This window comes from Sorex fumeus, unplaced genomic scaffold (genome assembly GCF_029834395.1).
Source record: "Sorex fumeus unplaced genomic scaffold, SorFum_2.1 ptg000030l, whole genome shotgun sequence".
NCBI classification, from domain to species: Eukaryota; Metazoa; Chordata; class Mammalia; order Eulipotyphla; family Soricidae; genus Sorex; species Sorex fumeus.
The window spans coordinates 20,124,446-20,139,716 of NW_026606087.1; the positions used below are offsets into that span (position 1 = coordinate 20,124,446).

At 39.6% G+C, this 15,271-nt stretch overlaps 1 protein-coding gene across 2 annotated transcripts in view; it reads left to right on the forward strand.

Annotated features, from left to right (window-relative positions):
• The window catches only part of UVRAG (UV radiation resistance associated), a 311,864-nt gene that overhangs the window by 166,524 nt on the left and 130,069 nt on the right, over positions 1-15,271 (forward strand). For both annotated transcript variants that reach the window (XM_056116060.1, XM_056116061.1), the window contains 3 exons: positions 7,221-7,305; positions 9,108-9,195; positions 10,383-10,443. In XM_056116060.1, coding sequence (XP_055972035.1) covers positions 7,221-7,305; positions 9,108-9,195; positions 10,383-10,443 — 234 coding nt within the window. The remainder of the gene's footprint in view (positions 1-7,220; positions 7,306-9,107; positions 9,196-10,382; positions 10,444-15,271) is intronic.

Below are 15,271 nucleotides of genomic sequence, written 5' to 3' on the forward strand. Positions count from 1 at the left end.
ACTTTGATCACATTCAATATTTCGACACCAGACCCGCCATTATTATTTGAGATTTTACCCCAACACTCAGATCTGCTGAAAGGGCAACAATAGACAATTTGTGTTCTATTGCTGTTATGAATAACATATGATGTTGCGTGCCTGCAGTAGGGCCATGTGATTTTGAAATTCCGAAATTTTAACACTTAAATCTGGAGGGATTTCTGCCAAAAGCCACTGGGTTTTGAGATTTGCTCCTGAGTCTCTGGGATCATGGCCGTTGAGCAGCTTGATCAGGAGCCAGAGAGGCCATTCATGGGTGATGACTTAGGGTCTCATTGGGGTGGGAAGGACAGGCCCGGTTCCACCCCCATCCCTTGAGGCCCAACAAGTTTCGTCATTGTGGGCCCAAGCCTGACTGTCCAGTGGCCTCTGGAGGATGACAGCCACCGACCCACCAAGGGGGAGCAGGCGGAGGGACAACACCCTTTCCCCTCAGGGGTGACCCAGTGACTGTAACCTACTGCGGGGTCCAGACGCATTTCTGCCAAAAGCTGCTGGGTTTCAAGATTTGTTTCTGAGTCTCTGGGATCATGGCCGTTAAGCAGCTTGATCAGGAGCCAGAGAGGCCGTTTGTGGGCGATGACTTGGGGTCTCGTTGGGGTGGGGAGGACAGGCCTGGCTCCACCCCCATCCCTTGAGGTCCAAAATGTCTCGTCACTGCGGGCCCAGACCTGACTGTCCTATGGCCTTTGGAGGATGACAGCCACCAACCCGTCAAGGGGGAGCAGGTGGAGTGACAATACCTTTTCCTCCGTGGACTGGCCTGGCGACAGTAATGTTCTGTGGGGTCTGGACACATTTCTGCCAAAAGCCACTGGGTTTCGAGATTTGTTACTGAGTCTCTGGGATCATGGCCATTAAGCAGTTCGATCAGGAACCAGAGAGGCCTTGCCTCCAATTATATAGCTGAGCCGGAGGTGGTTTGTGGGTGTGTCTCCCACATACCTAACTTTTGGCCCTTTACTTTCTTGGTAAACTTTGCCCCAAGTCTTTGGGGTCTGGCCAAAAGGCGCAGCAGCAATTTTGGGGTATCTGGAAGTCTGAAGGCGCCATTAGGCTGCTGATGCACTCACCTCACTGGTACAGATTGACCTGCTGGTGGCACCATACCCCCTGTAATTTTGATCTTTGTTTCATTGGAAACTAATGAAGTTGAACTCTGTTTCATAGTTTTTTTGCTAATTGTGATACTCTCCAGTGTGGTCTGTTTGCAAAGGAAAATACTCTGTTGTTGAAGTCTTTTTTTTTTTTTGCCCAATAATAATTAACTTTTTCAGTGCACGAACATCAAGTATCTTTCTCTTTCTTTGTGCCCTCTTTGATTTGCTTCTTAGTGCCTTACTGTTTTCATTCTAGAGGCCTTTCACTGTTTTGATTTTATTCTTGGTTGCCTATTTATTATCCCTTAACAACTGTAATGGAATTGTTCATTTCTCTTTCAGATAGTCATTGTTAGTGTCTAGAGGCCACCATAGCTGAAACATGATTTGTTATGAAGAGAATAGTACGTACGGGAGTTGGGATGAGAAGTAAATTGTAGTATGCACCACCGTGGCACCGTTCTCCCATTGTTCATCGATTTGCTCGTGTGGGCACCAGTAACGTCTCCATTGTGAGACTTGTTGTTACTGTTTTTGGCATATCGAATATGCCATGGGGAGCTTGCCAGGCTCTGCCATGCGGGCGGGATACTCTGGGTAGCTTGCCGGGCTTTCTGAGAGGGACAGAGGAATCGAACCTGGGCTATGTGCAAGGCAAATGCTCTACCCTGCACTATCTTTGCCTTAGCCATATCTTGAAAATTGAGTTGGAGAAGATGACTAAGAAAGAGACACAAGGGGCCAGAGAGATAGTACAGAGATAGTTCAAGGCTGCATTGCCTTGCATGCAGCTGCCCCAGGTTTGATCTCCGGTATCCCATATGATCCCCCAAATACCGCCAGATGTAATGTCTAAGTGCAGAGCCAGGAATAACTCCTGAGCATTGCCAGGTATGGCCCTCAAACCACAAAACAAACAAACAAAAAAAGAAAGTGGGTAGGTCTGTGAGCGAATCCTATTATTTCAAGATAGTGTGAAGTGAAGTCATTAGATTTAGGGGAAGCCTAAGGATGTGGTAATGTATAGAGTCATTATCTCTAGTATGGGAAAGCAAACTAATTAGGAAGTTATATTTGAATTGCTGTATAGTGTCTACTTGTGCTTTGTGGATATTATTTTTATAGTTAGGCAGATCTGTTAGGAAAATTCCTCTACTAATTTGGAACTTCCTGGAAAATTCCTCCACTCATCTGAAACAAGTTCGGATAATTTAAATATTGAACGAAAGTGAAATTTCTCATATTTTACAGCTGAGAAAAATGAAACTAAGTGAATTTAAGACTTGTCTAGAGTTCTGAAAATAGCCTAGGCAGGATTTAAACCCAGATCTTTGATTCATATGTCCTTGGGTTTTCCATAAAATAGACTGCCTCCCCAAGGATTTGCCTGTTGTATTTAAGCAGTAAAATTAGCTCTGACCATCTAAGCTGTCAGGCCAATTGTGTAGTTATGAAAGGTATCAATTGCTTCCCATTGCCTGTTATAAGGAAATATATCAGTTCTTTGGGGAGAAAAAAATCTTCTCTTGGCACTAAATTCCGAGAGGAATTTAGCGTGCAGTTTCTTATGTGCAAGATATTAAATATCATAATGAAATACAGTCAATTGCAATTTTGCAAAAGTTACAGCACGAAAGAGCCTATTAACCCTTAAGATGAGCAGCATCATAAATCATAGTACAGAAAAGACATTCCTGCATGGAGGGAAACTGAAAAAGTTGGAGTATGTTGCTTTCTGCTTATCTGACTTTATGGAGAAAACTCGAAAGAATGATAGTTTATTGGTTTAAACTGTAATTTCGACAGGAACTGGCCATTGGCCAGTCTGAGACCAAACTCTCTCTCTCTGAGAGAGAACCTAAGGAGTCAGCTTTGTTTTGTTGATGGAAACAAGATTCATGTTCTTTCTAGCTTTCAGATTTATAGGAGACAGCATTGCATTCAGTTGTTAAATAAAAGTGCCTGACTTGAGTTCTTGCTGATTAGAAGCACCGTTTTACCTAATATAGTAGAATACTGATATATGTGTTAACAGAACCACGCATTTCTAAAAGAAGTTTTGTAATTTGCATTTATTTTCTATCCCTGAGTGATCTCTGCTTTGGGTGTAGAAAAATGAATCGAACTTCACTTCCATCCTCACAATACAAGAAAGCTGGATATGATATCAGTTTGAATCTGTTAGTGGACTAAGGTATCAGGGAACCACGTTGTGTGGTATGTAAGGAAAAATAGGAGAGTGCATCTGGAAACTGCCTCACCAGTGGCTCAGCCAAGGGACTGGAGGCTACTGTATTAGTAGGTGAAACAATTCAACTACAATTTCTAACAAATTCCTAGTAACCAAGTGTGGGCTACCGTAACATTATAATAGCAGGCACAAGGCAGTTCACTCTGCCTAGTTTCTCTGCATGAACCTTTTTTGTCTGTTCACAAATAAGACTGAAGTCAAGGCAGGAAATTATAGAAAACTACCGCATGGTTTGGGTCTGAAAGAGACAAGTGGAGATTGCTATTGCAATAAAAATTGGATTTAGATCTTGTTCCCCAGCAAGCAAAGAATTAAGCCTTCAAGGAAAGAGTTGCAAAGTCTGTAATTCCTAGGAAACCACGAAGAACTGTTGTCATAAAAGAGAAAGAAGACAGTGTAACTGTAGGGTGCAGAAGGTCACTGTCACTGTCCTCCCGTTGTTCATCGATTTGCTCGAGCGGGCACCAGTAACATCTCCATTGTGAGACTTGTTACTGTTTTTGGCATCTCGAATATGCCATAGGGAGCTTGCTAGGCCCTGCCATGCGGGCGGGATACTCTCGGTAGCTTGCCAGGCTCTCCGAGAGGGGCGGAGGAATCGAACTCGGGTCGGCCGCATACGAGGCAAATCCCCTACCTGCTGTGCAGTCGCTCCAGCCCAATAACATGCATATAAGAAAATATATGTAAAGAATTTTATAAAAGTATATGAGGAAAGGATCATAAAATAAAAGCAAAATGTGAGGCTGGAGAGATAGTACAGAGGTAAGGCACTTGCCTTGTATGTGTCTGATGTGGCTTTCAGCATGGGATCCTCAACATCCCAGATGGCCCCCCAGCACTGCTAGGAGTAATTCCTGAGCTCAGAGCCAGGAATAACCCCTGACCGTCATCGGTTGTGGCCCCCAAACAAACAAAAGCAAAGCAGACAAAAGCCAAACAAAATTAGAAAGACAAAGACCATATTGTTTATAAAATAGTTGACAAAATGATAGATTTATAATTGGAACATTATAGATGATTATATTAAGTATAAATGGTCCAAGTGCTCAATTGAAACAGATTGTTTAGATTTATGTTAAAGTACTTAAATAAGTGTTACATAAAGGAAGCCCACTTTGAATATATATATATATATATATATATATATATATATATATACGGAAGGTAAAGGAATAGAAAGGGCACACTATCGAATATTAATCAAAGGAAGGCTAGAATGGTCATATAATTTAGATTAAGTAGAGAGAAAAATCAGTGAGGCTGGAAGACCTTTCCAACATTCTCAGATGAGAACTGTACCTAATTGGTGGTAGACTACTCCACTGAGCACCACTATATTATACATTTTTATTTCAGAGATGCTTGGAACAGGTAGGACATATTTGATATAGAACAAACAACATAAAAGAATAAAAATAGTATGAATTACTGTCTCTAAACAAAATGAAAACAAGCTAGAAATTACTAACAAAAAGATAGTTGGAAAATTCCAAATACTCAGAAATTGAGCACATGTATACAAAGCATGGATCAAAGAAGAATGAGAAAGGTTAATTAGAAAATAGTTTGAACCAAATGAAAATATGACATTAGTATTTGAAGGTATGTATACTTAGAAGGAAATTTATAGCAGTTGATGGTCATATTTGAAAAGAATTGTGTATAAACTAAGCTTATACTTAATTCTTAAATTTTTATTATTTTGCGCTGCCACATCCAGTGATGCTCAGGGAATACTCCTGGCTCTGCACTCAGGAATCACTAGTGGCGGAGCTCAGGGAACCTGATGGGATGCTGGGAATCAAACCTGGGTCAGATGCATGCAAGGCAAGCACCCTACCTGCTGTTCTGTCTCTCCAGCCCATAGCTTATACTTTAGCAGCTGAAAAAAAGAAATTCAGTTCAAACAAAGAAGCAGGAAGGATATAAGAAAGGTCAGAAATCAGTGAAATTCAAAGGAATAGGAGTGAATACCATTAAAATTAAAAAGGTCTTAGAAAAGGTCAACAAAATTGATGTCTCTAGACTGAGCAAGTGAAAGTGGAGAAAACACAAATTAAAAATGTCGGGAATGAGTGCCATTACTGTACATCCTGTGGGATTAAAATATTGCTGTACAATTTTGAATATATCACAAGGCCATAGAAGCAAGGCTGAAGAGTCCCACTGACCCAGTCTGAAACCACTTGTGCACCAAAAGTTATATTTAGCAATGAATTCTTAATCATTGAAAAATGAAAAGATTCGTGATTTCTATAGGTGGCAAATGGAGAAGGGAAGTTTCTTACTTAGAGAAGAAATTGAGCTCTAGCTGATAAGTATGAGAGCATAATGAAGGAGGGGTAGGGTTAGTGTGGAACCTGTATAGTAAATTGAAGTAATTTATAGATTGATTGAAGTAAAAAAATGCCAGTTAATGCCAAATCGGCATTAAACAGCTTAAAATGCACAGGAGGATGTGGATGGAGATTAAAGATGCAGATTAGTTTTTCTATGAAATTATCCATAGGAAGCAACCCCAAGTTTTCAGGGTCTGAAGAAATTGAAGACTTTTTTCTTTGCCTCAGTATTACTTTGGCTTATGAAATAATAATAAGTTATAGATCGAGTTTTCTAAGGTATATCTAAAAACGTAGTTCTTGGGGCCAAAGAGATAGCCCAAGGAGCTGAGCACATGCTGTAATATGCATCGCGTGGTCCCCTCGAGAATCGGTACCAAGCTGAGAGTAGCCGCTGAAAGCTATCAGTGAAGTGTGGGAGGAGATGGCAGATGTCCCACTGGTTATTGGTGGAGCAAAGCTAACCCTCTGGTTTGTGTGACGACAGAACACAGTATGTGTGAAACTCTGCCGTTGACATATCATACATCACTTTGCCTCATTGCAAACAGAGGTATGCATGGGACTGTCATGAACAGTATTGTAAATCACCGTATATCATTAGATTGGTGAGGTGCTAAGGTGCAAACTATATTTTGGTTATTGAGTCTATTTGTTTATTCTTACGAGAAATGTGCTTGAGGGTACATTTTCTTTATGGATCATAGTTTTGAAACTAAACTTCTTTGTAAGATCTAGAACTTAAAGTATGAGTAAAAAGTATCAGACTAAGATATTCTAAGGGCCAGGGTATTATTTCTACAATTAAAAACCACTGAAGGTATTAGGGCTGGGTAGTCAGTACCTTAAGAAGCTTTCACTTTCTCTTTTTCTTAATTTTGCATCACACCTGACTGTGCTCAGAAATCACTCCTGGTGGGGCTCTGGGTACCTTATGTGAGTGCCGGGTATGAAACTGAACCAGGGTTGGCTGTATCCAAGGGCAGCACTGTAACCCCAATACTGTGTCTTTGGGGTAGGCTTTTTTTAAAGGTAGTTTTATGTTCATAGAAAAATTGAGTGGAAGATAAAGAGATTTCTCATGGAACCCTACCCCCCACAAGTTTTGCCTGTCATCCCCTCACCCCACTACTATTCCAGTTTTATAAGCCCAGGTGCTTTGAAAATCAATCAGGCTACCAATCAAGAAAATAGTACCTTTGAAATCTTATCGGAGTTTTTTGTTCAGCTAGCCATAAATATGAAGGCAGAGGCTCTTTCACTCCTGCAAGAACCTGCATAAAAAACTAATCTAATAAATACAAAATTTTAGTTGTTTTTTTTTTTCTTTCCCTCATGAATCCCTGTGGGTGACCTTTGCATCCAACCCACTATGTCTTTTTAACTTATTTCTCTCTCTTCACCGGGGAACTGGGTCCTGTTTATGATTGAACAATCCTGTCTCCTCTGTTACATCTGAAATTGTCTCCTTTACTCTCTCTGTAGGAAGTGCATTTTCCACTGAGCACCTCAAGCTTCAACACCAGAAGGAATCCTTAAATGATTTGAGAAAGGAATGCACTGCAAAAAGGTAAAGACAGAATTATTATATGATTGTTGAGTTTACTTGGAAGATAGAATTTGGTACCATAACAGTTTTTAAAAGCGGTGCAGTATGTATTGGTATTTCACACATCTGAGTGCCACATTAATTCTGGCACTAATAAATATTTGATCTTAACTATGCCTATATTAATAGCACCTACTGGGTGTCATGCACCATATGTTAGAGGCAGTTCTAAGAACTCCTGGTCATAATCATGAATATAAAGATTCATGATATACTGTTTGGTTTCCAAAACCACAATGCTATGACTTTAAAATGTTTGAGTATGCCCCTCTTGCTCTTTGGTAGGGTCCGGGTTTGCTCCTGCTGAGTGGTCAGGTGTTTTGGAAAGCTCCACAGCCCCTACATTATCTCCCTCAACATCAGTCTCTCTACCTGTATGGTTGATCCTCAGCATTGCTGTTAGATGTCTTTTCTCATAAATGAGGAAGCTTTGGGATTTTTTTTTTTGCTATATTTTTTCCTTTTTTCTTAAAAACCCGTGGTGATTTCTTGCCGCGCGACATCTTATCAGGACATCTTTTATAACATCTTATTATCTCATTCCTACTTTGGACAAACTTGCAGGCTATCGAATGTAGCCTGCCCACAGGGCAGAGTCTGGCAAACTCCCCGTGGCATACCAAATATGCCAAATACCAGTAACAATGATGGGTCTCATTCTCCTAAAGAGCCTTGAATATAATCTCAGGGCTAGGATGAAGGAGACGTTACTGGGGCCTGCTCGAGGCAATCGACAAATAACAGGATGTTGAAATGAAATGAAATGAAATGATTTCTTGCTTATCTTAAATAACCAATAAATTGGCACTGTATAATTTGCTGATTCAGATGCTCATTTTTAATTTGCTTATAACATTTGAATCTTGATCATTTCCCTCTTCATTTCTTTCAGAACATGCTTACCTTGTTGCCGCTTTTGTTTTTGTTTGTTTGTTTGTTTGTTTTGGCTTTTTGGGTCACACCCAGTGATACTCATGAGTTATACCTGGCTCTGCACTCAGTAATTACTGCTGGCAGTGCTTGGGGGACCACGTGGAATGCTGGGAATTGAACCCGGGTCGGCCATGTGCAAGGCAAATGCCCTACCTGCTGTCCTGTCGCTCTGGTCCCTCACCTTTGTTCTTTCCCTCATCTTCATTCACTTTTTCTACAAAGTTAACCTATTGCATGCATTTTCCTTCCTGACACTTTAGCAGTCGATGTTAAACCTCTAAAGAGTGTCTTGTCTAATCCTCTCAGTATGCAGGTAGGAGAGCCAGGCATTGGGGAATTATTATTTGTCCTGCTTAAGTCTTCAGTGGTCTCTCTGCATTACGCTACTTATTTTATATTCCACTTTGATCCAGTTTCTTATAACACTGCCCCCCCCCCTTTTTCTTTAATGTTAACACAGTTGAAAGGATAATATGTCCTCTTGTGTTGATCTGTTACTTATGTACCTTGTGTAGTTTCAAAGGAACAATGTAGTGCCTCCCACCCTAGCTGTCTGTGATGCTCCTAGCATATACTGTTAGAACTCAGTCATTATTGTGTCTCTTTACCTGGTGCTGGTGGACTCTAGGCCTTAGATTATAGTTAGCTTGATTGCTAGTATTCAGAGATGGATCAGGACTCATGTGGCCTACCGTGGGCTATTTTTATCTTCCCTCTGCATCAGTTTTGTGAAAATAAATGTTAGAAAGCATGCAGTCATATTTTTTAATATTTAATATTTAGTATTATTTTTTTTAAAAAAACAAAGTTTTTTCTTCTTTCCTCAATAGAGAACTCTTTCTGAAGACTAATGCTCAGTTGACAATTCGGTGCAGGCAGTTACTGTCAGAACTTTCTTACATTTATCCTATCGATTTGGTGAGTATAAAATGAAACCTTTTATGTTTTAAAAAAATGATGATTTCCACTTAAAATTTCCTCTCATCAGAATAATTCATTGTTATTGTTCAAATGTTAGGTGTCTATTTTAAAAATAAGTTGAAGCCATTTGATTTGAGTGAGGAACACCAAGTGAGGGGTGCTCACATACCGTGCTTAGGGGGCCTCGGGGCCTTTCTCTGCAGCTCTCGGCTCAGCTGGGGGTGCATCATTCAGAAATAGCAGTGCTCGGTGCTGGGACCCAACAGTACTGCAGGGGGCAGTGCTCAGAGGCCATCAGGGCGGTACTCAGCAGTTCTCAGGGCATCCATGTGGTGCCAGGGATTGAACACAGGGCCTTGTGCATGTAAGGCTTATGCTCCAGATTGTTGAGCTGTCTCCCTGGCCCACTGATTATTTTTCTTGTGTCAATATCAATTTTTGGTGAGATATTTGCATCTTTCCCTGAAAGAATACCGAATTACTGGGCTGGAGAGGTAGTTCTAGGGACTAAGGCTCTTGCCTTGCACACAGCTGACCCTGGTTCAGTTCCTCAAACTGCATATGATCCCCCAAGCACCATTGGAAGTGACCCCTGAGCATTGCCACTGGGGCCCAACCGCTCCCTCCCAGATAAAACCCACGAAATTTGTTGTAGTTCCTTTAAGATCTTCCTCAGGAAACCTAATTATTAGTTACTGTTTGGGGTGCTTAAGCACAAATATATGTTCACTGTTTTAAATACACAACTGCTAATTAAAACTGATTAGGATTCTTTTTTGGGGGGGGGAACAAAATCCTAAATTTAATGGCATTATTTTGTTTTTTTAATGGAAAGAGGTTTAAAGGACTAATTTTCTGAGACAAATAGGTTGCTTTTAGGTTGCTTATAGAATCATGTTACTTTTGTTTAAATGTTTCATATATTGCTTTGAATTGTTGCTTTCCATGGCTTTCTATGTGATGCTTTAAATGTTTATTTTATAGAGAACTTAAGCATACACACACATAATGAGAGAGAATGGTGCTCTCTCAGCACCACGTACTCATCATCTGACTATAACAATTAAGAAAATGCTTTGATTCCAGAATAGTTAACACTGACCTGCTGAGTTCTTTTGAGATTTGGCTTAGCTTCTTTGTTTTATTAATAACAAATTAATTTTAGTTTTGGATTCTATTTCTAGAATGAGCATAAGGATTACTTTGTATGTGGTGTCAAGTTGCCCAATTCTGAAGACTTCCAAGGTATTTCTTTCTACTTTTAAAAATTTTATATATATATGGTCGTAAAGCATGTTTAGTAGCAGAGTTAACTTGAAATGTGTTTTTTTTTATTATTTTGTCCAGAAAGGTTTTGGATCTTCTGGCCTTCCCAATTTTAAGTACAAAGAGTCACATTCCTGACTTGGAAACATAAGAGCAAATTTTGTCTGATTGTGGACAAAAATTATTGAACATTGCAGTTTTGAAATGTAAAAGAAAATAGTTTTTAATTTGACTTTTAGAAAATCACTGTAGCGTTCTTAGGAATATTAGTAATGCCCCTAATCTTTTGACTTGGTGTGTAAGAAAAATTTCTGTATCTGGGAGCAGAACATGAAACATCTATCAGTTCTATTGTTGTTTAGAAAGTCGTAGTTTAGCTGGTATAAAAAGTATTTGAAATTTTAATTTTGTGACATTCTTGCTACCCAAATCACTTTACTGTCATTTCTGTTCTCTTTCCATTATAATTTTTTTTATTAAAGATGTTATAGACGGGTTCGTTGTAATTGCTATATTTTAAAATATTTTTTAATCTTACCAGTATGCAAAAAGAAGAACTTATTTTATTTGACAGTTTGATAGAGATTATTTTTATTGTTAACAAAGTAGATTCTTTTCCCTAACCTCAACAATGAATTCAGATTTACTAAATAGTTTTGCAGATTATTCTAAAAACTAGTATGTGATCTACTTAGGAAGTTATTCAAAGGTTAATGTCCCTAATTTTCACTGGAGCGTTCTCCTATTTCTCTATAAAGATAATGAATTTGTGGACCTTTTATATTTAAGACTTTGAATTTATTACCTTTTTTGACTTGTTCAGTAACCCTTACAAAAGTGATTGGGAAGTAAATGTAGAAATATAGATAGAGATTAAACACCTGGGGAAACCTAAATTCAGGTCCTGGATATGTAAGCTTTAAATTCACTTTCTTTTTTTGTTTTGTTTTGTTTTGTTTGGGGGCCACACCCAGCGGTGCTCAGGGCTTACTCCTATCCTGATTTTGCACTCACGAATTTCTCCTGGCAGTGCTCAGGGGCCCATACAGGGTGCCCAGGATTGAACCCTGGTTAGCCACGTACAAGGCAGTCACCCTGCCCACTGTGCTATCACTCCCGCCCCTGAGTTCACTTTCTACTTGATAACAAAATATTAATTTGTATCCTGCCTAGATTGTTACAAAACAAGGAAAACTTTTTAAAAGGTGATAAAATCCCATTTTCTTTTTGTAAATAAGTTATTTAGTAACATGCTGAAACTACAGTGCTAACAGTGTAGCTGAGATTTATCCGTTATACATTGCAAGTGTTCCCTTTAACCCTATAATTCGTAACAACGTGCTTTAGTGTTAATTAGCAAAGTTAGTGCCTTTCACTCAGGACACCACTTTTTCTTCATTCATTCTTATATTTATTCAAAAATCCTGTTGAGTTACTTTCAACCTGTGCTAGGTTCTCAGGAAACAATATTCATCAAGTGAAAAAAAAATAATCATCACCTGTATGGCAGAGCCTTTGTTTTGAGGATTACAACCTGATAATAAAAGCAGGTGTATTCTACCCTCTCATGTACTGGACCTGTTAAGGGAGATAGCCAAAAAGTAAAAAGTATTTAATAAGCAGGTAAGCAAGCTATCATAGAGAATGGGATGGTGTTTTAGAAATCATTCCTCGCTACAGAGAGGCGACAGAAACTTAAAGGCTGAAAGGAAGCTTCTCTGTCTCAGCTGAGGGGGGGGTGGTAGCAGTGCTCCAAGATTAAGCCCCAAATACAAAGGCTCTGATGAAGGGATGGGCCTTGTATATCTGAGAAAACCTGGCCTAGAAAGTAGGTAAAATATAGTAAGCACTATATTCTGGGCAAAGCCTGTCATCTCTGAGCTTAACTTCTCTATAAAGTGAGAGAATATCTCTTTTCATTTATTGCAGTGATCAATCAAATTGAGATAACATTTAAGAACTTTTTTTTATAAAGGACTTTCAATAAATGTAACTGAATTAGTTGCAAGACCTCTTTGGCCAGGGGAAGTCTGATAAACTGGTGGTCCAGGGGAAAAAGAGAAGTTAGGCAGGGACTTGAGGCCAGTAAAAGGAGTTTTGCAGGTTTTTTTGTTTGTTTGTTTTTTATTTCAATCGGGGAATGTGAAATCCCGGAAACACTTCAAGAAGGGACTGATAAAAACTGATTTGTGTTGCTATAGTTCACTCTTGACTGCTAAATGCAGAATGACTTAAAGAGAGGCAATAGGGGAAGCTGGGCTATTGGAGTTGTCTGCCACCTTAATCCACTCTTGGATATTTCTTGATGCTATTTTTTTCCCTTTGAAGTGCTTTGCTTCCTGTTTTCTCATTACTTTGCTAGCTCTCTCTACTTTGTATGCTTAACAAGGGGAATACATCATTTCGGCCTTTTAAAAATTAATTTTGCTTTTTTCAGTGAAGTTGCTGAAAAATGAAACAGGAGATAAGTACAATACAAGTTTACAGGCCTACTCATTCACCATGTTTTCTGGCAATCAGAAATTTTAAGAAGCAGTATTGGGGCCAGGGAGATGGCTCAAAGCTGAGCACATGCTTTGTGTGCTGAAAGCTCAGGTTCAGTCTCCACCACCACATGGTCTCCTGAGCACCTCTAGGGGCCCCCCAAACTCTGCACCTTCTGTGCCCTCCGAATACTGCAGTGTGCCTCCCCAATAAAACCAAACAAGCAAAGAAGAAGCACTCTTGAGAGTGTGGACTTCAAAAGGCCGTGTTTGCATTCTACTGAGTACATCCTAAATTCACTGACTGCCCTTCTGTCTGTCATCTGCTGTGCCAGGTCCTAGGGATGCACACACATGGACACCCATCCTACCTTTAGCCTCATTGTGACCATCTACATTGTAATCAAGCCAATGAAGAAATATTCGTTGAATTCACACTCAGTGTGTGATGTGTAGAAGTTTATCCTCAGTCACGGGACTCAAAAAAGTGGAGTCATCAGTTCTGTCAGGAAGGGATCTGGAAAGCCTTTTCCGAGAAGACGATGCTGGAGCCGCCTTACAAGACGAAATAGTATTCCCCTGCTGAAGGAAGGCTGGGAAAAGAATGTTTTTAGGCTGGATAAATAAAAGCATCAGGCTTGATATTAATCTGGTTTATTTAATTCTCAGAACTGTGAGAATTTACATCTCTGGCAGGAGTGGGGGGAGAACTACACTCAGGATTTCTTTTTTTTAAGTTAGAAAAATTGAAGCTTAGAGAAATGAGTTAATTTTTCCAAAGACTCCTGCCAGCCAGCAGCAGGGGTAAAGTCATCCCTTGTCAACCTGATTTGAAAATCCATATTACTCTTGTCATGATGTAGTTGTCTTTCTTGGTTTGAATAATAACCCCTTCCAGACGTCTGACAACTTTTTAGTGTTGGGCTCTATAGAAGCTGCCTCTCATGGAGATTAGTGAAGGAACCTCAAATTAATAATTGTATGATCTTCATGAGACCATGCTGGGATAGACTTTGCACTGAATGGGCTGATGATGTTTGGGAAACCTCTACAGTGGCCCAGTATTTGTTGTGCTTTTTTATTTGGGTAAGTCTTTATTAGAGTTTGCCAAAGAAGCCTGGACACACTGTCCAGAGAAGGGTATTCATTTGAGTTCCATTGACCGAGACGTTTTGCATTTAAAAAAAAAATGTTTGTGTGTGTTTTTAAGTAATCCATAACACGAGAGCCTTTTGTGGTAATGAGACCCAGATTTCCTTCTGTGTCTGTATCCCTTTATGCAGGCATGATTTCTTGGAAAGGAGAGTCCATATGTCAAACAGTGTCTCATTGAGAACATGGAATGATTCCATAGATGCTGTGGCAGTGATTAGAGTCTTAAATATTTTGTCCTGTCTGGATCAGTGGGTGCTTGATTCCTTAACAAATCAGCTGCCTCAGTGATTGGGAAGGCAGGATGGTAAGAGCTTTTAGATCACTTATTGTACTTGGATGCATTTGAATATTAATAGTTTATCCAACTTCTAAGTCAAAGGAAAATTTGAATTAACTTATAATGTTGTCATAGCTATTGTGTGTTTGTGGGATTTATTATCATTGGAATTACCCAATAGCTAAAGTCCTGAGTAAATATCCACATTTTAAAAACAAACCAGAAATTATTATTGCAAGGAAACTGCAGATTTTGTTGGTTTTGCTCTTTCAAATTTTTTTAATGAGGATTTTCCGCTCCTTATCTGAATATTACAGTAGATTTCTGTTCCTGAGGCTTTCTGTGCACCCTCTCTACCTTCTTCCCACCAGCAAAATTATAACCTGTGAGTTTTTTAACCTTTTCTGGTTGTATAAGGAACACAAACTTCTGCTCTGCATTAGGTGTTAGGGGTGTCGTTAATGCTTACTGGCAAAGCACACCCTAGAGAGACAGGTTTGGCTTTGGCAGGTAAAAAAGTCTTTGAGATCTTGGAATGCTGGAAACTTTAAACCTTTTGGTGTTCTAGTTCAAGTGATTGGCAACAGAATGTGACATGTGAAGTTTAGTAGCCAGCAAGAGCCATAATTAACCACAACAGCTCACATTTTCCCTCTGGATGTTCAGTGGTCTTGGGGTGTTGAAAGTGACTTCCCTACCAGGAGGTGGGTTTCCTTTTGAGGATATTGGAATACCCTTGGGCCCTGTAATGCCTCTCCCGTGGTTCTTTTAAACTGCTTTTTAATATAAAGCTTCAATATTGGAAATCTAACACCATGCTATTTAACAGTGTGGCAATGACTAAACACTCTGCCAGGAATGGGAAGCAAAGGAGGGCTTTGCAGTTGAGCCG